Here is a 23,338-nt window from a genome sequence, read left to right as displayed (position 1 = left end):
GCTGGGATTTGGGAGTGACGCGGATACGAGAGCTACTTTGTCCCTCTGTTTCCTTCGCTATGAAAAATATTTGGACCAAGTAGAACAACGGCTGCCAGCACATGTTGAATGGGTTAATTATGAAGACGGTTCACATCCGTTGTTAGGAAAAGAACCGCCAGTGGATCGCTCTGGTGTTTAGTTACTAATTGATCAAGTCGGGATTGTGTTTGTTTGCGGGCCGTCCGTCCACCGAGCTGCTGCTGGTGCGGCGGCTGGGATAACTTTGGAAGAAGTTCTTTGTATTCAGGAGACAGTTTGGCAAAGAACATGGACTGGGGCACCGAACTTTGGGTGAGTCCATCAGGAAAAGAAATAGAACCAGGATTAATGTAGAAACGGGGTTTCTGCACCCTGATGAAGTTGCAGAGGAATAAAGTTTGGAAAATCGGTTTAAGGTTTATCTTGTCTTTGCAAAACGAAGGCCGTATGAGAACTGCCTTTCTGCTTTTTATTTGCAGCTCTTCATTAAAGGCACTCTCTCTATAGATGACTTTAATAATTTAAGTCATAGGACATTTGAGGTCCTATGAGATTCTATTACTCCCTCTTCTGGTCCACAGTTAAGGCAACGTATGGAGATTGATTTCCTGCAGTGTTGAAACTCAGTTTGTCGTGGAAGCGGTTTGGTAAACTGCATAAATGTTGCGTCTTTTCTTCTCTGTTTACATTTTGTCACACTTGGCTTCCATAGAGATGAAATCAGCTGCTATGATGTGGCTTGGCAACAAGCCTCGTCACTGATAAGATGCTCTACCTGAGTGACATGATTTCTTGTTCAGCAGAGCACTGATTTCTGTGTACCAGAAATCAAGGTAGCACAGCCATGTAGTGGACTTTTAAAGCATTTTCTTGGAAGCAGACGTGAAAGGATTGGCACTCTCCTGAAGCAAACCAAAACAAGTTTTGACACTTGTATGTTCTCAGGGAGCCTAAAGTGGAGCATTGCAAAGAGGAGGGAAAGGAGGTTTTGGCCTCATTACAGTCTCCCCCTGGGTATGTACTCTGTCCCTTTTTTCATCCTATGCAATGGTGCAACAGCCTAATTAGATTTGCCCTACTTTGAAAAATCCAGAGAAGCTCCTGTTACATTGCACAAACTTTCTGCAGTAGCTATAAGTATGAATTCTGCACGTAATATCTAAAGGTGCAGTTGAATTTTTCATGCACAGGGTAAAAAATATTGAATCGATTTTTTTTTTTTTTTTTTTTTTTGTGTGTTTAGGAAGAATCTAGCTTGCCTGATCATTCAGATTCCTGTTTGCATAATTGGTTTTGTTAATGTCTGGCTGCATAGTCAAATCGCAGGCCGAATCAGCCCTTTGGCATCTGTCATCCTGATTGTTGTTAATCTGATGGCTATTTTAAGGCACTGCTTGGTGCAGTGCAAGATCGCAGGGCCTAGGCTTTAGTTGTGATAGTGAGTGGAGCTCTTGTGCGTCAGGTCTAGCTGGGCCGTGCCTCTATTTTTCTACGGGAATGAATGATTCAGGACCAAATCATTTGTGGAAGCTTAATAGGAAAACAACATCCTGGGTGGCTCCTTCCAGCACTGCATGGCTTTGAAGCAAGTTGGATACTTGCTTTGTGTTCAGATACCCAGTCTAAACAGTGAATTGAGAGGCGGATGAGCACTTGTTGCTAACTGTTGTAGCATTATAATGACAATCAAAAATCCAAGATTATGTACAGACAAAGAGTAACTGCTCCTATAATAAAATGCAAAAAAATGGTAAAGTTGCTTTATGTTGATGATTTATTTATTGACGTTAAGTTGCTGATTTATGAAAATTAGCTGAGCTCTAACCACCTAAATGAAAACCTATAAAGATAGCTTTGACTGCGGCTTTGGCAATAGTCTGACCAGTGCTGTGGTTTCACAGAACACCGATTATATACATATCATTTTCAGTGTTTTAAAATTACTCCCTTTTCTAAACATAGCAATTGTATTTTGAACAAAGTGAGTGCAATTAAATCTACTTTTTTAAGTTTTGGTTCATCAAATTTCTTCCAGAAAATATATTCCCTCCTGAATAAAACTATCACTTTTAGCAATAGAAATGAAAGAAAAACCCCAGATAAATTGTTGTAAATACGGTGATGGTATCCCTCTGATATTAGAGAATATCCAGAACTTTACTTGTAGTTCTAATTAGAAGGCTAATTTTATTGTTTGTTGGCTCTTGAAATGTTTTGAGAATGCTGTTTATGCCGTTGGGGCCAAAGATGTGGAGTAGAAAACATTCAATAAAATGGAGGTTTTCTTCCATAATGTGAAAAGTGTCTAAATAAATAACAACAGAGAGCCTTTTTTGTGCTACCCTGAGACAAAGCATCTTCAGTTTACTTACATGTTAGAGCTTACATTTACAGATATGTATGTGGGATCATAACGTGGTAAATCATTCAATGGTAAAAATGATCTGAGTAAACTCCCCGATCACAGGCACAAATGGTCATGTCAGAGTTTCACATCTTTAGAGTAAGAGGTTTTATCTCCATGTTGAAGTGTGTATTTATCTAGCTTAGATTTCCTAAATGTGATAACTCTTGCCAGGTTTGTATTAGTTGCTGTTTTTGTGGGTAAAACTGATAATGCAGAAACGCAACAGGGTTGTACAGCAGATACGGTACACATCCTTCACCTTCTGAGTCAGTTTCAGACTTCCCTCTCTGATTTGTTATGCTGTAGTACACACCGAACACCAGTCCAAAAACCTAATATGCAAATAATATTCTAAGTCATGCAAAACGTGTGTGTCAGGAGCTACCGAAAGAATACAACATTTTATCTGTACTTTCATGTTCTGGTGATTGAAAGTTTAGGAGCTCTTAAGAAGTTATGTCTATCTGCCGAAATATCAAAGTAAAATAAGTCATAAAGGAGATTAGGGCTGCAACTAACAATTATTTTGCTAATCAAGTAATCTGTTGACTATTTGATTGATTAAAGGATTAGTAATGGAATAGCAAAAGATGCCTAATAGGACGTTTTTTTTTTTTTTTACAGGATTTTAACCAGGTGAAGCTAAAACTAAATCCCACTTGAGGAAATCTGGATAGAACATATTTATAGACAAAGAAGGTTTTTTTTAAATCTTAAATGCAAAATGTATATATTTTTTGTACAGTTTTGGCCTAATTACTGCTCTGAGTGGGTTGTTCATTCAGCAAATAGCATGTTTTAGAGTGTGTATTCTCCAGTTAATGATTATTCGATCACTAAATTAGTTGATGATAATTTTAATTAATAAATCATGATTAATCCGATACATTGTTTCAGCCCTAAAGCAGATTAAATGAAGCAAAACAACTAACAAAGAAAAATCTGACAAAATATTACTATTTTAAGCATTACTGGATAATTTGACGGGAAATCCGGGGCCACCTACACCTCTTCACCTCTTTTTGATTTATCTAAAATTAGGAAGTCTGATCAAAGTGAACAATGAGCATTGATTGCAATAATATAAAATGAAAAATGATGTATCAATACAGACTTTCATATACATGCTATAAGAAGCACAGTGCTAGATGCAGTGCGAATAGGATTAAATGTGTGAACAATGCAGAGAAAGAAAGGAAAATATATGATTCTTTCATGCAAAGTTTCATTATGAATAGGCGACTTTTAATAACCTGTAGTGCACATAGTTTCAAGTCCATGGCACCTCACTTGTATTACTTTATTATTAGCTTTACAGCCATGTTAATATAATGCATTGTCTACTGATAAATAATAGTAACAATTTTACATTTTGCATCAATCATCTATAAAGACTAATTTTAAGGTGGGTGTTATCAAAACAACGTTGGCCGAGATTGTATAAAGACTTTTAACACTCCTGTTACACAATTAAGGACTGTGTGTGAGGAACACAATATTTCAGAGCTTGAATTAAGCCCTTCTGAACCACGTCCTGTGATTAGCTCAGATGTCTCGGTCAATTGATTCCCATCTCTTTTGTTTTACCTGAAGAGCATGAAAGGTGCTGAGAAACAAGGCCTGACATGTAAGGACTTTTTACAGGCCCTGACTTCAATATAAGAGTCAGCTGCAGGGTTAGTCAAAGACTGGCAGCAGAGTTTTTTTTGTGTACAGTGAGGGAAGACTATTATTTTCCAACACTTCCAGACTTGTCTAAGCTTGAAGGCATCATAGCATCTCTTACAAAAAGGTCAAAGACCGAAGCAGAGAATTGAAAAAGTGATATTTTTTAAAACCTTGTACGATAGAGCAAGCACAAAAGTTTGCTGTAAAACAAAACAAAAAAAAGCTTAAATGGGTTTGTAGGTGTAGTTTGGAGACCATAAGGACACATTTTCCAACTGTGAAGAGCATTCAAGGAATCAGATATGCAGGAAACGCATGTGGGGTTTAGCTTTTGGCCCCATTCTAGATTATTCTAGGTGCTCTAAATCTTGGAGAAACATCACAGCTGTGGCCTGGAGGTCAACTCAACTTTGAAACCTCGTTTTCCTTATTTGTCTTCCCGCTCCTTCCCCTAGGATCAATATGACATCATAGAGAAGCACACACAGTCCGGCCTGGAGCTGGTGGAGAAATATGTGAAGTTTGTGAAGGAAAGGACTGAGATCGAGCAAAGTTATGCCAAACAACTGAGGTACCCCCTCTCTCTTGCATTGACTGTCTCACATTCTTGTGTGTAGCTCAAAGCAGCTTGTGTTTGTATTTGACTGCATGTTAGAAGGTTGTTTATGAAATGCTCGTTGGTCTTATGACTGCTCTGGGACAGATTCTAGCTTGTCTCTGAAACATTAGCCCAATTCTCCAGCTGCTGCATGCTTTCTGCCTCCTGTTTCTCTCTCTCTCCTTATCCTATGCGCTTTCTCACCCAGTTGTTTCCCCGCATACACAAGCCCACATCTGTTGTAGTGCTGAGCTCTGCTGGAGAGGAGAGGAAGTGGGAGCAGACTGGCGCATGATATAGTGGATGTGGTCAGAGGGAGAGTGAAAGGAGGAAGAGCAGCAATTTAAATATGTTCATAATAGGTTGTTGTCTGTAATACAAATATGTACAAAATACTGCAATGGTTGCTAAGAGTGTCATCTTTTTGTTAGCTGTTTCCCATTGAGTTGTTTGAATAATTAGGTTTCGCTTTATATCCACATCCACAGAAATCTGTCAAAGAAGTATAACCAAAAACGAAGCAGCAAAGATGAGCCTGACTGCAGGTGAGTAGCTGTATGCATTATTTCAAAGTCTTTATACTTTCTTTTAAAACTCAGACGAGGTATTCTGTTACCAGTGTTATTCATGAGGTTGTTGTTTTCGTCTGACATGACATTTTAAATGCCCTTAGAATGAAACAGGAATAAGGAAGTCACAATCCTCTTATCATAATTTAACTTGCTGCAGAGTTTTATGCGATTATCATTTTATCGGTGCTCCCATCTTCCTGTTTTCCTCATCTCTCCACCCTTTCCTTTCTCCGCCTAAATGACAGGCTATCCAGCTACCAGTCTTTTTTGGACATCCTGAATGAGATGAACGACTATGCGGGGCAGAGAGAGCTAATAGCCGAGAACATGATCATGAACATTTGCATTGATCTCACCAAGTACCTGCAGGAGCTCAAGCAGGAGCGAAAGACGGTGAGCTTGATATGCTGAGTAACAAGCAAGCACAGATTTTTAGCCACTTAAGACATACAGTGGATATAAAAAATCTACACAGCCCTGTTTAAATGCAAGGTTTTTCTGAGGTTGTTAGCATTGTTGTCCTGTGTTCAATTCCAGGCCTGGGATCTTTCTGCATCAAGTCTGCATATTCTCAACCATGCATGTTTGGGTTCCCTTTGGGTACTCCAGCTTCTTCTCGATGTCCTAAAACATGCATTTTAGGTTAATTGGTCTCTCTTAATTGCCCTGAGGATTGAGTGTGTGCATGGTTGTTCTTTCTGTGTCTCTGTGTTGCCCTTTGACGAACCAACCAAGGTGTACCCCCATCTCTCCCCTTCTCAGGGCACTTGTACACTGTGTACCCCGTCTCTCACCCAGTGACAGATTTTCTGACATTCAAAATTTGTATTTCTTCTGGTAAATATGCTATTTTCTGGGATTGTTATACTCCGTGATGCTTATAAGTAAGATACAGACACCTTAAAGTTTTGTTTAAAGTTTTGGGTTAAAACAGACAGGCGTTTAGAACTGTTCATGATTTCATACACCTTTTATTTAAAGAAAAGTTACCACAGAGCATGATCCAGCCAACACCATGTTTTATAGTGGTTATTGTGTTCTTTTGGATAAGGGCATTCATTGTTGTTATAGTGCCATACCAAGCTTTTGGAATAGTGACCAAAGGTTCTAAATTGATTTCATCAGACTATAACAGATTTTAGCTAGACCTGATGTTTATTTTGGAGAAAAAGGCTTAAGTCTGCAACTCAGCTTCTCAGTTGCTTTCACGTGTAAAACACAACCAGTGCTAACTAGAGGTTCCTATGGCTCCTTCAGCGTTACTGTCAGGCTCTAGCCTTCCTGACGAGTTTCCATTTTGTTTTTTTATCAATTATGAAGAAAGTTTTAGTCCATATTTTCTCCAATTAACAATTCAATTCAATTCAAAGATACTTTATTGATCCCCGAGGGGAAATTAGAATTCCAGTACAACCCATCCAAACAGACATCATGACATAAGACAAGGGAGACGGGTCACCGAGGCTTTGCTGCCCACTCACAGGCGCTGCCCTTGCTAGATGAGAAAAGAGGCCACATTAGGAAAGTAGAGGGAAAAAAATCATATTTCACACTTTATCCTTAGCAGGATACAGTTTGAGATTGCACAAAACCTCGGCACAAAGAAGCAACTAGTTTACAAAACTATCATGACAGGAACGGTGAAGGTGGTGTGAGGGGGTGCATATGTTTATCTTGAGCATGTGTGTGTGTGCAAGTGTGTGTGTGCAAGTAAGTCCATGAAGCACTGTCACAGAGGCCATTGTCCTTGATGGTACGTTTAACAGTGGTCTTTAATGTGCCAATATTTAAAATGCTGGGATTTGTTTTGGCTGCCTTCTCCTGACTGATACTTTTTATACAATAAGATAATTTTCACTCTTTGTAAGGGTGCCTCTCCTTGCGTCTTTAGCTAAAAGTAAAAGATGTCAAGACAATCCTAATAGGACAGTAGAACTTTGTTTCTGGTAAATCAGCTTATCTGTAATTGATGGCATCAATAAGACAGAATTTTTTCAAAAGTTTCTTCAACAAGATATACAACAAGGTAACTGCAAATGTTTACTTTTTTTTTTTAAGTTTCCCCCCAAGCCGACTTGTTTTCCAGTTGTTTTACGGAATATGTGTGACATTAAAGTTTGAAAAAGCTTTGAAATGATTTATCATGATACATTTTTTATGTCACAACCAGTTTATGTTTGTTGCAGCCTGTTGAGTCCTAAAATATTGAATCCCGCATGGTTTTACCCACACACACACGCCTTCTCATAAAGCTCACTTGTAATGTGTCACTTTAGTTATCATGTTTCTACGTTCGACCTTCATTTTGTACAGATTTACAATGCTTTAATCAGATTGCTAAGCTCTTTTGCCTGAAAGTGAAATAGAGTTGTGTTTACTATACACTAGCATACCGTATGGTGTGTCTGCATCACCATATTAAGAAGTAGTTTGACAAAGAGCCACACACATACAACCCATACTGTTAGGCAGGAGTACAAAGTATAAGGGAGGACTAGAAAAAGTCAATGTGTGGAGATTTCATTGCTGCAGGAAAGAAGTTTAAGTGTCTCCAGAGGGAGTTATGGTCTGGGCCGTGGTGTTCCATTTCTCAATGAAAAACCCACTGACTTTGTCATATTGGACTGCACAGTACAGCTACATATAGCCACTCGCTCCATCAGACACACTGGTATTTGTTTTCTTGTCTGTTTTACTGCGCGGCTTTTTGAGGTCAATGTTTGTTCTGTGCTCTCTTCCACGCGTCTCTCTCTCTATTTTTATAAATGTCTGCAGTATCTATTGGAGGCCAAGAAGGCCCAGCAGTGTTTGGAGAGCACCTACAAGCAGCTCGACAGTGTAAGTCTGGTTTTAATATTGAAAAACCTTCTTATGCATGTGTTGATGAATTTAGGATTAAAGAAGAGAAAAGTAATCTGTGAGTGAGTGGCTCCCCAAGCAGTTTGATCATTTGTTTATATTTGTTTATAGTCAAAATAGTCAGAGTGGGAAGCAGCCTTATTTTAAACTCTTTAACCTGTACTATCAATGCAATCCATGCTTAGTGCCACAGCACCCTCCAAATTTATTGGCATCTCTGGTAAAGATATGTAAAAGCCTTAAAGAAAATGATCTTTATCAGAGCACCATCATCTCAATGTGAATGGTGTTACAATAAAAAAATCCAACCTTTTTAAATTTTGTAACATTACTCACTAGTATAAAACAATGTCAATTTTTATTTTTTAACACTAAATTACTGGTGCCACAATCTACTACTTTGTACAACCCTGCAAGTCGGGCACTGCTTGATTTATATTTTTTATTTTTTCTATAACATTTTACAATGTATGAGCAAATAAGGAGAGGAAAAGGAACGTTTACTATTACTATTCCTCTTTGCACAGTCTCTAGATCATCCAGTGCTCAAAAGCACACTGTCACTGCACTCTAGAGCAGTGTAGATGTGTTCACTGGAGTGACAAATCACGGTCCCCTGTCAGACAGTCCAGTTTGGGCTTGGCATTTTCCAGGAGAACGGTACTTACCTGACTGTATTGTGACAACTGTGAAGTTTGGTGCCGAGGGGATGATTGTGTAAGCTGTTTTTCAAGAAACTCTGAATGATGCGAACACATTTAGACACTTTCATGCACCCAACTTTGTGGGAACAGGTTTGGGAATGACCTCTTCCTGATTTAACATGACTCACCAGTGTACAAAACAAGATCTATATTGACCTGAATGAGTGCATGAGCTATGAAAGAACCCGACTGGTCTGCCCGGTCATGACCTCAAAACAACAGAATACCTTTGGGATGAATTTGAGTGGAGACTGTGAGCCAGGTATTCTCATCCAACATCAATGTCTGACCTTACCAATTTGGTTGTGAAGAATGGACAAACATTCCCATAGACACACTAAACCAAACCATTTTGAAAGCTTTCTCAGAAGAGTTAAAGGTGCTATATCTGCATATGGTGGGTTGACATAAAACGTATATCGATGAAGTTCATCTGTGTGTCAAGGCGGACAAGAAAATGCTTTTGGCAATATATTTTAAGTGTAGAGTGTAGAGTTTTTTGCCTCTAAAGCAATGTGTGGCCTGCAGGTGGTGAATCTCATCTCACAGAATCCAGTTGGCTCCAAGTTCGACCCAGTTCATTCTAATACACTCACATACAATGTAAATCGAATACAGTGTAAATACAGTACAATACAGTTACTTTACACCAACAGGTAGATGTCACCACACCTTAGTGGAGAAAGTACATTTTTTTTTTCTCCCTCCAGAGTAAAAAGCGCTTTGAGAGGGAATGGAGAGAAGCAGAACGTGCAGCACAGTATGCAGAGAAGACGGATCAAGACATCAATGCCACAAAAGCTGATGTTGAAAAAGTACGAATTAGTGTAACATACACACTGGAGCTAAAGTATTTAACATTATTCAAGTAGCGCTTTTCAACCTGTCTGCTGCATCTGTGTTTTTAGGCCAAACAGCAGGCTCATATGAGAGCGCGCGTAGCTGAGGAGTGCAAGAACGACTATGCTTCTCACCTTCAAAAGTACAACAAAGAGCAGAGCCAGTTCTATTTTAACGACATGCCAGTTATTTTCAATGTAAGTGAAGCTGGTACAGCCCACAAACCTGCTATCAGCGGCTCTAGGGTTCTAGCACAACAATGGAGTGATAAATGATGATTTTGTATCCGGATGTTACAAAATGTACAACTGAATTACATGTATAATAGACAATTAAATCGAACATCTGTGCTGTTAACTCAGGAGTGCTATGTTAAAAGTTCTTAGATAATTATGTGTTACCTGTAAAAGCCATAGGCTAATCTTAATAGATGAATGCAGTGAGACAAATGTTGAGTGGATTTTATTTCAAACCTGTGGTTCCACAAACAGGTCTATTTGTATGAAAACCTATGAGAAAAGTGGTGATTTGTAGTTTTAGGAAAGGTTTTTGGAGGTAAAAATTGCAATTTCTAGTTTTACACGTTATTTAAAGGAAAGCAAGGTTCCTTCAGTAAATTATGATTAACTTTTTAAAAGCTAAATATCTTCAATCATTTGTGATGAGATCTAAATTTTCCTAACGACATCCACTTTGCAAAGGGGGCAATTAAATGGCTCAACTTCAGGCTTTAAAATAGAGCACCCACCATGACATCATTCCTATCATTTTTACCTTCACATTTTATGATACAGACTAAGCTGTGGAAACCACACTTTTGTTAAAAAATATTTTCTTTTATCCTTTACTGTCCTGCATCTCATCTTGTAAAACTGAAACAATTGCCTCATTGGATTTTTGTTCAATTACCTAATGAAAAATCAATGTTTCTGGTATATAAAGAAAACAATAAAATACCATTAGGAATACGTTCTAAATCTTTGTTTATTCTTTTTGTTGTGAAGCATTTAATGTTCAGGTAAAGCTAAGGTTGAATATTGTTTCCCAGTATACATATAGTTTTACCCTTTTGTTTATTTCAAGTGTTATTTCAACTGTCTCGTATTTCCCAGAAATTACAGAATTTGGATGAGAGGCGAATACAGAAGTTAGCACAAGGCTACATCTTGTTCTCGGACACAGAAAAGCATGTGATGCCCATCATTAGCAAGTGCCTGGAAGGCATTACTAAAGCTGGCACTAATGTTAATGAGAAAAATGTGAGTTGGTTTCAGACACTGATCATTTTATTCTACAGGATAGATCCATGCTATTGTTATTTGTTTAGAAATAACTATTAATTCAGTTTTCTTCTATTACTGTGTTTATTGCAGGACACCATGGTTGTAATAGAGCAGAATAAGTCGGGATTTGAGCGTCCTGGAGACGTAGAGTTTGAAGACTACAGCCAGGGCATCAATCGAGCCTCTTCTGACAGCAGCCTCGGTACACCTAAAGGCCATATGGACATTCTGGGGAAGAACAAGAGTAAAAACTTTTGGCTTTTCAAGAGGAGTAAGGTAGGACATTTCATTTTTACAGTGTGACAGTGATATGATCTGACACTGATATATATTTGAATTAGTTAAGTATTCCCCCAATCTATGATTTACAAATCATTATTGTACAGACATTTAAATCGATGATACATTCCTCTCCTTGAGTGATTTATGCCAGGGTTTGTTTTTGTCAGTCAAACTTTGTGTTTCTGTGAAATAAATGTGCCTGAGAACAATTTTAAAGTTCTTGTGAAGTTTTACAAATACAAAGTTAAAGACTTTTGTGCTTCAAGATTCCACTCAGATTGTGGGAACCCAAATATTATAAATGCATAGTTGTAGCGGTGTATTTTTATACCTCAATGGGATAGTAACTACTCAGTCACAGCTCAACGTGTCCAATCAGAGGGCAGATTTTTCTTATTGCCTTCGAGTATGAAGCGGTTTACTGGCTGATATCAGCTTTTTGACATACGGTTGTTGATACTTCTTATGTGTGCTGTGTTGTTCCCTGCAGGATTTACAGCTGATGTCATGTTGTAGTTTGCTGCTCCAGTTTTGTCCCAGCTTTGTTTTCCCCCTTTTTATGTTTTGGATTTATGCTCGGGCATACTCTCTGCTTGTGAGAATTGCCTTAGTTGCCTACTAGCATTTAGACAGTTTAGTGCTGTGTTTGGGTTATTAGAGGTTGTTCCTATTCATTGAGCACTGCAACAGTGTTTATGGTTCTTGAACCTTTTCACGTTTTATTTAAGTTGAAACCACAAACTTCAAACTTTATTATTTTGTTTTCTTGTGAAGCAACACAGCAGTTTTGCATAACAAAATAAATGGAAATCTGTGCATAATTTTCCTTCAAAAAGTCAGGTGTTTATATGTATTCAGTTCTTTTTGATGCAATGCTCCGCAACAGTCACAATATCCAGTGCAACAAAATGCCTTTAAAAGGCATCCACTTAGTAAATATGTGTATAAATACAGCCTTTTTGTGAAGGCAGCAGAAGGACACCTAGGTTTGAGATAAGTGAACAAACAGCATCATGGAGATCATGAAACACACCAGGGGGGTGAAAGATAAAGTTGTGGCAAAGTTTAAAGCAGGTCTGGATTAAGAAACATTATCCAAAGCTCTGAACATCTCACAGAGCACTGTTCAATCTATTATCACCCAAGAGGGTCATTGTAACTCTGAAAGAATCACAGAGATCCACAGCTCATGTGAAAAAAAACCTGTTGATGGGACAACTGTTAATAATGCACTCTGCAAATCAGGTATTTATAAAATAGTGACAAGAAGAAAGCATTGTGTATCAAAAACGTTAAAAAAAGTTTCCTCTTCTGTTTGTCACATGCAAACATTTAGTTGTACCCATGCAAAACATACAGGGGTGGAGAACCTGACACACCATTGCCACAATAAAACATGGTGGTGGCAGCGTTATTCTTTGGGGATGCTTTCCTTTAGCAGGGACAGGATAACTGATCAGTGTTAATTAGATGAAGGATGAAGCTAAAAACATGGTAGTCATCAAAGGGAACCTGTAGAGACTGGGACAACCTTAAAGCATATTCCTTTGTTAGAATGACCTAGTCAAAGTCCTGATCCAAATCCTACTGAGACTTTGTGGCAAGACCTGAAACTGATGTCCACAGAAAGTCTACATCCAATCTGACTGAGCTTGAGCTGTTTTGCAACTAAAAACGGGCACAGAAGTCAGTCTCTGGATTTGCAAAGCTTGCAACAAAACAGTCTTCAAAAAACTTGTAGTTGTAACTGCAGCGAAAGGGGCTTTAATATACTAATAAATCAGGGAGTCTAAACATGCCAGACTGTGTAAGACAAAAAAATGAAAACCATGTACCCTTTTCCTTTCACTTCACAATTATGCACTACATTATGTTGGTATATTATCAAAATCCTTATAAAATACATGTAGTTTGAGGTTTGTGTTTAAATACTTCTGCCGTGCTCTGTATTTTGTATCGGTACGCAGTAATACTTTATCTATTGAGTGTTTTGTTATTGTAGTTTACTTCTGCTACTATAAAAAAGGGTAGATTTACAATGAAGGCACAACCAGAATTTTTAACAAGGCCTTAGAGGTGTAACATGCACAAAAACAACAGCTGCATTGCCTCCATCTCACCTTCCTCTTTTTCTACAGAAACCAAGTTTGGATGACATTGTGGAGAACAAAGGTGAATGTTTAGTCTGTTTCATTATCTATTGCTCAAATTTGAGTAGATGGATATGCGGGAGCTTACTATGTGAGGTTTGCAGTTGAACACGTAGATTTAAAGGCAGATATCCTTTTTTTTAGAGCCCTGGCACATGTAGGTAACCAGCTTCTCTACATAATATGCCTGAAATGCCATGACAGGTCACGTGGTTAAAAAAAAAAACGGGGTACAAGGCAGTGGAAGCCTCTTTGTAATGAATGGACAGGGTAATTGGTGACTGAGTTGTTACCGTCCAATTTGTTTGAGGTATAAAATTACAGATTTCAAATGTCTAACTCTAGAGTTAATCACTTTTTATATTTTTTACATGCATTTCCTGACTTGGTATATACAAAACTATTGTACTCTCCATGTCTTTTAAATTGATTTTCTTTCAACACATTCACAAAACGTAGTTCCACAGGCACGTCGTTTTTCACACCAAAAATCTTTTTTCGCAGTTGTTCAACTCTTGAGTGAGAATATTCATTAGGAACAATAATTTACAAGCTCAAAATGTTAATGTTGCTATTTTAGGACAATAGTTAACTTCTTGCATAACAGAGCCAGGATATCCTGCCAAAAGTATTTTTGATTAACCTGTAGTTATGGCAACACACACACATAAAACACAAATTGTGTGAATACTTTTTCAACTGTAAAGCTCAGTATAATAATGCATGAGCTTCTTTTGTTTCGTTACAAATATGCATAGACACTCCAGCACTTCTAGAAAACGCCTTTTGCATGATTGTTTCCCTGGCTGAGTGATTAAACCCCAACCCTCCAAACACACAAATACACACACATATAACCACCCTGGCTTCCTATAGGTCAACCTACAGTCAGCATTTTGCTGTGCTTGTGATTTCATTAGCACAAGACCCAAACTACATTGAATTTTCCTCCCCAGTTCTCCACAAACACACTGCCTCTATTATCCTGCCCAGAACCTGCCATTGTGTGCATCATAACAAATTCTTTGTGCCAACAGCAGAATTACACTGGGTTGGCTAAGATAGAAACTCTCAATTGTTGTCAGTTTTTACATATGTATATTTGTCCTTTTAGTATCTATTTGGAGCATAGAGCACTTTACACTGCTATGAAACAGTAAGCTACTTTAATATCCCACACTGGTTCTATGGTTGGCTGACTGCTATCCAGCTAATGGTCCCTTCCTCCAATCCCAAAACTAAATGATCCCTTCCTTCTTCTCTGCAGCGTTTTGCTTGTTCAGCACCTCTTATTTTCTCTGCATGTCTTAGTGGCTGTGCACTCTTCCTGTTTGGTGTATGTGTGTGGCGCAGAGTTCTGTGTCATCAGTAATGCTCTCCCAATTAGACCTTACAAGTGTGAATAGAAGACTGGCTGTAATGGTTCGAGTAAGCTCATGGTTTATGTCTGGCCCTTGAGCATTCCTATTAGCTAAACTCCTGTAGTTAAAGCCCCATAACTCTTAAGAAATGTGGCACTAAAGCAGCAGACATTCACATAACAGCCCTGTACTTCTGGATCTCTGTGTTTACACACAGGACCTTGTTGCAGGGCAGTTTAGACCTTCTGAATTGAAGACTAGAAGCCATCAGCCTGCTGTGTAACTTAGCTAATGCACCCCCACCTCACCACCTTTTAGCATAGATGTAGGTGTTTGTACTTCACTCCTGCCCTGTTGTCAATTTAACTTCTCTCTAATAAAGGGCATTTGCCCTGCCTCAAAAATCTATATGCACAATTCGACTGTAGTAATTAAGCCAGCTATTTATAACAACTGTACTGGTTTACAAGCCGGTGTTATTTATGTGGGTCAGTTTCTGGATCTGCATGCAGCAGGTACACACGTTTTTTTTCACACTGAACCTTGTTAATTAACCGTTTACCTTTACAGTATTGACCCTTTTACATTAAAGAATGCTGCACAATGTACGCCTTGTAAACTATTTATTACGTTGTAAGCTATCTATTACTATTAATCATGACAGGCAAATAAATGGGGAAAACTTTAAAATAGGAGAGCTTCTGTGAAACATTCAGTTTGACATTTTAAGTAATTCAGATGTTTAGTCTTGGTGGCCTGCCCCATGGTCCTCACTGGAACTCACTCTGCCCTTCAACTTTACCTGAGTTTTGTTGCAAGTGTTGGGCTGGTGTAGCACCAGTGTGGAGGCTATGGCTGGTTTCTTACTGTGTTGTTTTCGTGCTTCTGGTCATTCCATGCCAATTCACACAACTCTTCAAATCCATACTAAGTACTTGAGAATCAGTCCACTACACTTTAGTTGTTCATTCTTGATTCTTAAATGTCCTTAGATTTAAAGCATAGCAAATGGTAGTGCTGCCCCTTCTTTGACTGGATTCAGCAAAAGAAAATGAACAGAAAATTCAGAAATTCACAGCACTTATTAATAAATGTCCTGCAGTAAATTAAAATCAGAAATGTTGCATATAAGTACAAGTAGTATCAAATATGTCAAATTATATTGTGTAGAATGTATGCAAGGTTTTTTATTTTTAAAGGGCTTGTGGACTATTATTATTATAATTATTTTTTTTAAGCTAGATTATGTAATTTAATTTGAAACACATTGGAGACAAAGTCACATGCTATTTCACCCACGCAAGGGTTAATTACTTTGGTAAGAAATGGTTTGTTAACAGGTATGAAATGGAAGTAGAAAGAAACGGGAACGAAATGGTGCAAACATATTTAGCAAAGGGATTAAATTGACCTGGAGCTCACAGTCATTTCTAAATCCTGCAGAGCAACTTATACATGACCGACCTCTTAAACTTTAAAATTCAACACAAACAAAAAATACCAGAATCTAATTTTTACCATAATAAACTTAAGACGTTACAGATCCAGTCAACGTTATTACGTTTCTAGAGTTTAAATGATTGTTTATCCTGCTAAAAATATTGTCAGTTGGCAAGAAATGTCCTATTTGATTAGAGCCAAAAATGTGTTTGTGCTTTCATGCCCTTTGGGCTCCTGTGCTGTGTTTGTGAGGTCTTCCAGGCATTGTGGTGCGCTTTAAGGTGTTGACGGTGTCTTTTTCTTTCCTTTGTCACCATGTTTTTTTTGTTTTGTTTTTGTCCTCTCTTTTCCCCTCCTATATTTCTGTTATCCTCATCCTTCCCTCCCCCCCTTTTTACACTCTCCTATACCTGCACACCTCATTTTTGGGTGCCGGTACATTTGGTCTTGCCTCACCCCAGCTCTCCTCCACCTCCACACACACTCCTTTCTCCACACCCCTTGCCCCTTTACCTCCTAATGGAGCCCCTTCCCCCAAGTTTGGCCGGGACCCTCTGTCGTACTGTTTGAAGGAGATCAATAAGACAGTCAAACCCAGAATCTCTTCCTTCCGGACACTCAGGAGATCGGTGAGTGACAAGAGGAGATGATTCGTGTGCAAGGCCACCAACACTTCTAGTGACATAGGCATCATCATGTGGTCTTTACCTCTCCAAGAGATTCTTCATTAACAAAGCATTCATTCTAGAGTGTACTGTTTGCATTTTTACTAACATATTTTTGACATCATGCAACCACCTTTTGAGGTTACCGAGAGGGTTTTACTTCAAATGTGCTGTTTCTCTCTTCCCCTTAGAAATTTACCTCAGAGAGGAGCATGGTACTGTAACTAAGTCATTAATGCTGGTGTGGGGGTCTAAGTTGTTCAACACGTAAAAATGTGACCACTTTTTCTTCACAACAACTGTCATTGTTTTCCATTAAAAACAATGTGCTAATGTTTCTGTGCGTAAAGACGACCTTTATGTGTGGAAAGCTTATTTTTGCTTGATGTTGTGTTGAAAAGGTGGCCATCTGGTGGAGGAATGTGGTGACGCTTGTTAGCTCAGGATGAAACTGCAATCAGGAATCCAGTTAACGATTTGGTCACTTCTGTGTCACCTCTTTCAATCAATTTTTTTTTTTTTTAAGCTTTTTGTCTAAAATCACATAATTGGTGTTTCATTGTAATTGCTGGGTAGTGGCTTTGTGTTCAGCTCACTAATAAACTCATTTAGATATTTTTAGATTTTAAAATAAAGAAAAGATAAGTAATTTAAGCTTTGAGCTGATCTCAAACCACAGGCGTGGCGTTTCTTCTCACTTGTCTGTTTCCAGTGTCTTGGCACATTTATGAAGGTGGTAAATGTTCAGTGTTAACCCACCCTTCCTGTGACTTCTTGTTGCAGCCTACCGTGATGGAGGACTTTGGCCATCTCCCCCCAGAGCAACGCAGGAAGAGGTTACAACAGAAACTAGAGGAAATTTCTAAAGAATTGCAGAAGGAAGCAGATCAGAGGTGTGTGTATGTGCATCGGCATGTAAATGAAGATTTTCTGCCCATTGGTAACATTCTCTCTTGTAACCTTGTTGCTGGAAGCGTGGATGAAATATTCATGCAGTGTAAACCAGTCTGTGTTGTCTGTTTGTGAGTGAATTGTTTACCTACCCCTGAGCTCCCTGGGCGGATTAAATTTTTACCGAAAGTCTCTTTGGCTCTTCTCCCTTCTTGCCCCTCGTTCCTGTCTTCTTCCTTGTTTTGCTTTGCAGCGAGGCGCTCGGAAAGATGAAAGATGTTTATGAGAAAAATCCTCAAATGGGAGATCCAGCTAGTCTTGCAACCCAGATCAGTCAGACATCTCAGAATATAGAGCGGCTCAGAGGAGAACTTAACAAGTATGAGGTAATTCTCTGTTCTGTTCTTTATTCAAAGGACAAGCACCTCATTTTATTATAATATAAATTTAGGCTGCTGTCTTCTTGGCAAACCTGTCATACAGATGAAACTAAATCGACATAAAGCATGTTCTCTTTTTATTAGACTTGGCTGTCTGAAGCAGGTGTTCGAGGGGACGCACTACGATATAGAGCGCATTCATTTAACAATAATGGAGCTCATGAAGTGCTTAGGTAAAGGGATTTTCTTTCATTAGGGATGGATTTTAACAAAGCGTTATCTTTCTATTCCTAAAAGGTAGATTTTATTTCTTGTTTCCAGCCCTGATGCTGCTCATTCTGATGAAAGTACTCCTGATCCCTCTCAAGCTATTTATGCTGAGTTTGATGATGACTTTGAGGATGAAGAGAGAGCCGCTCCTATTGGGAAATGCACAGCGATGTATAACTTCCCTGGTATGTTTTTATTTATTTATTTATTTATTTTTTATTTAATTCCATTTAAAATTATTCTATTTTTTTTTCTTACTTATATATATTTTTTTATTTTAACAGCAAATACTGTATACACAGATGACCAAAATAATATAATTATCTTGAATTCATAAGAGTAAATTTCAGAAAGATTTCTTTAGTATTTTATAAAATTGCCCCAACAATTTATGTGGGTGAAACATGTTGAGTATTCTTCCACTACCTTCATACAATAATTTGCAGAAATTGTGGCCCATTTCTCTTGACAGAACCAGTGTAAGTGAGTCAGGTGTGTTGGCCACATTACCAACTTTTAAGCTCTGCTCCACTTTTGTAACTAATTTAGCAGTTTGCCTAATGTGATTGTCCATTTGGGAGAAAACCCATTTGTGTCCAAGATTCAATCTTCTGGTTGAGGTCTTAAGATTTGGCTTAAATATTTTCTTACCTTATTATGCTATATATTTGCACCGGCCCGTCTTCAGCAAGAGACACTCACAAAAGGATGCTGCCACTCCCATACTTCAAAGTTAGGATTAGGATCATGCTCCCAGACTTGCATGCTTTCACCTTTTTCCCCAGACATAATGGTGGTCCCATTGTTACATCTGGAACATATGGCCAAACAGTTACATTTTTGTGTCACCAGACCTCTGGACATTAGTCCAAAAATTAAGATCCTGTCCCTGAGTACTTTTTCAAACTATGTTGCTTTTATAGAAATGGCTTGTTCCTCTCAGTGGCCTTTCAGCCCACGTTTGTTCAGGACTTGTTTCAGTGTGGATACTGACACTTTCTTACCAGTACCTTTTGCTTTTGTTCTGGGGTTGATGAGCACAATTTGCATCAAAACCTGTACGGTACAATGGCTGAACATGCCCACCATTAATCCAATTAGAGTGATGAAATGTGGTCAGTATGTAGCCACATAACTATAGTTAGCTCAGGATAACCGAAGCCACTCTTAGTTTAAGTATCAAAATGGAAAGTTTTAAGCCTAGTCTTAAATGTAGACTGGATGTCCGCATCATGGACAAAAACTAGGAGCTGGTTCCACAGGGGAGGAACCTGATAACTGAAAGATCTGCCTCCTATTTCAATTTTAGAAACTCTAGGGACCACCAGTAAGCTGCAGTCTTACAGTAAAGGGCTGTGTTGGAAAGAAATGGAACAATGGCATCTGTAATAAATGATGGGTCTTGATTGTAAAGGCTTTATAAGTAAGAAGGTAAAGTTTCATCAGAACTCTTCCTGCAGCATTTTGGATAAGCTTGAGCCCTTCTCACTGAATTTGGACAAATGCATGGACTAGTTTTTTGTGTCACCTTGGTACTAAGTATTCTTAATTTTGGCAGTGTTTTGGAGGTAAAAGAAGGAAGTCCAACAAACCCATTTAATATGGGATTTAAATGCATTTTCCCATGCTACCTGAAACTGAAACTTGTTAGACAAATATGATCTAAACAAGCCTAGTGCTGTGATTGACTGTGATCAAACAGCACTGAGATCTAAAAGGACAAGTACAGACATAAGACCATTATCTGAGACCTTAAGAGTATAATTAGTGACTTTTACCTCTGCTGTTTCAGTTTTATGATGAGCTCTGAAACGTGACCATAGCTCTTCAAACAGGTGTTCACTGTGAAAATGTTCACACAGTTGATTCATTTGCACACTTCTAATTTTGAATGAAGTGGGGGAAAAAATCTAAAAACAATTATCTCTCATTATTCCGTCTTTGAGCGAATAGAAATAATATTGGTAATCCTAACTGATCTAAACAGGAAACTCTTCGCCTTATTTAATATTAAGCTGTGAAAAAGTTTTTTTTTTTGATACCGTGTGTGTAAATATCTGGCTTGAACTTTGCTCTACTGTCACATGGTAAAGCTAATTGTTGTGTTTCAGGTGCAAGTGAAGGGACCATTTCGATGGAGGAAGGGGAAGTACTTGCTGTAGTGGAAGAAGATAAAGGAGACGGCTGGACCCGGGTTCGAAGACACAATGGAGATGAAGGCTACATACCTACATCTTATGTCACCATCACACTGAACAAATGAGGGAAGAAAGACAAAATCAGGTTAACATTTCAAACCTTCTTCCTCCTCTGGTGGAAACAAACATGAACCCATGTCATCAATGGGCAGGACTATTCAAAAGTGCTATTTTTTACGAGAGGGGCACCATATACATGCAGATCACAGTGCTGTGATTCCATTTACCCACTACATAAACAACAAGGTTATTTCACTTTATCCTTAGTATAATTTCCCAGTACCATTCTTGCTCACATCTATGGCCAGATATTTCTTATTAACACTTGCGTTGGTTAGGAGAAAGTTTACCTCCTTCATTTTTCATTTGCCTCAACAATGTCAGCTTAGATTGGTAATGTCACTTGAGTTTGTCCACTCAAGATTTTGGAGCGAGAATGTTTCATATCAACTTTCAGCAAATTGTCTCCTGTCAGGGTGAAAAAAAACATTATTATACACAAACTGTTAAATGTTCAGACAATCACATCCATATCGTCATTTAATTTCAAATGAAAATACAGCAGATGTCATTTTCTTACAACAGCTGATAGAAACCTGCTGCTGTTTTTTTAATAGATAATGTGCTAGAGATAATTTATTTCAAGTGCGTGTGAATAAAAATGTCTATATTTGAAAACAAAAAAGTACTTTGTATTTAGGAGGTTCTGATGTTGCTTTTTTTCTCCTTGCACAAAGAGTGGGACAGACTGTTGCCACAAAAGGGAGGAAAAATTGCACACACAAAAAAATGTTACATTAAGAATATTGTATTTATATAATATATATATTTTAGCTATCACAACACCACTATTGTCTTATTAGCGATTTAACCATTCAAATAAAGGTTGTTTTGTTATTAAAAGAAAAACAGTAAGTTTTGAAGTTTGTTACTTATAATGCTCGCAAGATGATCCATGTTTTTTCCTATAGCGAGGATTTGTATCTATCTGTTTAATACTTATGTGTCTTTGGTGCCTTTCTGGTTGAAGCATTGTGTACATAACTTTTGTTATTGTTGTTTTTTTTCAATACTTAATAATTGTAAAACACATTTCAACAGTAGAAGTCATTATGTTCACTTTAAACTTGAAAAATAAACTAGTGAAACAAGCACTAATGCTGAGAAGTGAGTGTGTTACTTACGGTGGCTTGCAAAATAATGCATCCTCCTTAAACGTTTTCTACATTTTCTCATGTTTGCCTAAAATTACAGTTCTAAGTAATTTGAAGCATGTTTTTAACAGCGTCAACTTTTTCTTTGATAGCAAAATATCTAAAGCTCAATCAGATTGGATACATGTTGGGCCCATAGATCTAAACCATTCCATTGTAGCTGTAGATTTATGTTTGCTTACCTTTGACCAGCTTCTCTCTCTGCTATAGAAAACCATCCCCATGATGGTAAATGGACTGAATTTTATATAGTGCCTTTCCAGTCATACAGACCGCTCAAAGCTTTACACTAGAGCCACATTCACACAATCGCACTCACTAACGCTCACACATTCATACACCAATGCGCAGATCGGTAGGCAACTTGAGGTTAAGTGCCTTGCCCAGGGGCACATCGACATACAGCAGGAGGAAGCTGGAATTGAACCCACAACCTTCCGATTGCAAGATGACTACTCTTCCTACTGAGCCACAGTCGCCTGCCACCACCATGTTTCACCAGGGGAATGGTTTCTTTCCACAATTGTGCCATTCTTGCATAAAGACGAGTTGTGGAATGCACATCTAACAGTTGTCCGGTCAACAGATTTGTCTACCTGAGCTGTGGATCTCTACAGCTCCTCCAGAGTTACAATGGTTCCTTGGCTGGTTCTCCAATTAATCTTATCTTTGCTGAGCCAGTCAGTTTAGGATAACTGCCATGTCTTGGTAGCTTTGCAGTTGTGCCTCATTATTTACATTTGTACACGATTGATTGAACAGTGTGTGAGAACAGCTTAAACACAAGTTTAATCTATTTATGGCAATTGATCGGATTGGATTTCATTTGGTGGTATTAGATTAAAAAAGATCTTGATACCTATACGTGCCACACTTTTCAGATTGTAATTTGTGAGAAAATATTGGAAATCATGTATGGTTTTCCATCCACTTCACAATTATGCTTTACTTTATATTTGTCTACCTCAAACAAGTCCCACTAAAATACATTAAAGGTTTTGGTTGTAATGTGACAAAGTCTGGAAAACTTCCAGGGTCTGATTGCTTTTGCACAGCACTATGTATTGTGAATTTGCCATAGCTAATTATGCTCTGGCTGAAAATTGTTACTTAGTTAAATAGTCCTGAGAAACAGAAATAGTTTAGTTTTTTCTTGTGCAATTCAGCTTGTTTGAGTTTACATAGGGTTAGAGTTTTTGTGTTTATCCTATTTATCCCATGAATACACATAGAAATCCAGTATTTCTGTTTGTGTTTTTATCTCTTCAGGCTGTCATTGTTTCAGTGTAGAATGTCACATCTAAGAGCTCAAGTCACAGTCGAGGCATAGTGTTTGTTATAAATCTTCAGAATCCAGAGTTGGATTCAACAAAGTTTAATTACTAGCGGGAGTGAGTAGGTTTGCGAGTTCTTAGGGTTTATTGCCAGTAGGTGGCAATGTTGCATAATTTCTTACATTGTTTTTTTTTTTACTTCTCCTTGTAGTTCCATACATCTGCATTTGTGATTAAATTGCAGTGGCTTTGGATACAAAT

The 23,338-nt window shown here is 38.1% G+C and overlaps 1 protein-coding gene across 4 annotated transcripts; it reads left to right on the top strand.

Annotated features, from left to right (window-relative positions):
• On the top strand, nt 1-21,747 carry LOC124862734 (cdc42-interacting protein 4 homolog). 4 transcript variants are annotated; one of them, XM_047356815.1, is made up of 16 exons: nt 1-333; nt 4,552-4,667; nt 5,183-5,239; nt 5,512-5,659; nt 8,042-8,104; nt 9,540-9,644; nt 9,738-9,866; nt 10,782-10,928; nt 11,043-11,228; nt 16,647-16,814; nt 17,042-17,065; nt 17,634-17,743; nt 17,995-18,127; nt 18,266-18,354; nt 18,443-18,576; nt 20,503-21,747. In XM_047356815.1, exons 1-16 carry the CDS (start codon nt 310-312, stop codon nt 20,652-20,654), a joined length of 1,785 nt encoding a protein of 594 aa, XP_047212771.1. In that variant the 5' UTR covers nt 1-309; the 3' UTR covers nt 20,655-21,747. The 4 variants fall into 4 exon arrangements, with proteins under 4 accessions (XP_047212771.1, XP_047212773.1, XP_047212772.1 ...); XM_047356817.1 differs by lacking the exon at nt 16,647-16,814; XM_047356816.1 differs by lacking the exon at nt 17,042-17,065.
• Nucleotides 21,748-23,338: the final 1,591 nt, after the last annotated feature.

This window comes from Girardinichthys multiradiatus, chromosome X (assembly GCF_021462225.1).
Source record: "Girardinichthys multiradiatus isolate DD_20200921_A chromosome X, DD_fGirMul_XY1, whole genome shotgun sequence".
NCBI lineage: Eukaryota > Metazoa > Chordata > Actinopteri > Cyprinodontiformes > Goodeidae > Girardinichthys > Girardinichthys multiradiatus.
This window is presented reverse-complemented; position numbering and strand designations above follow the sequence as displayed.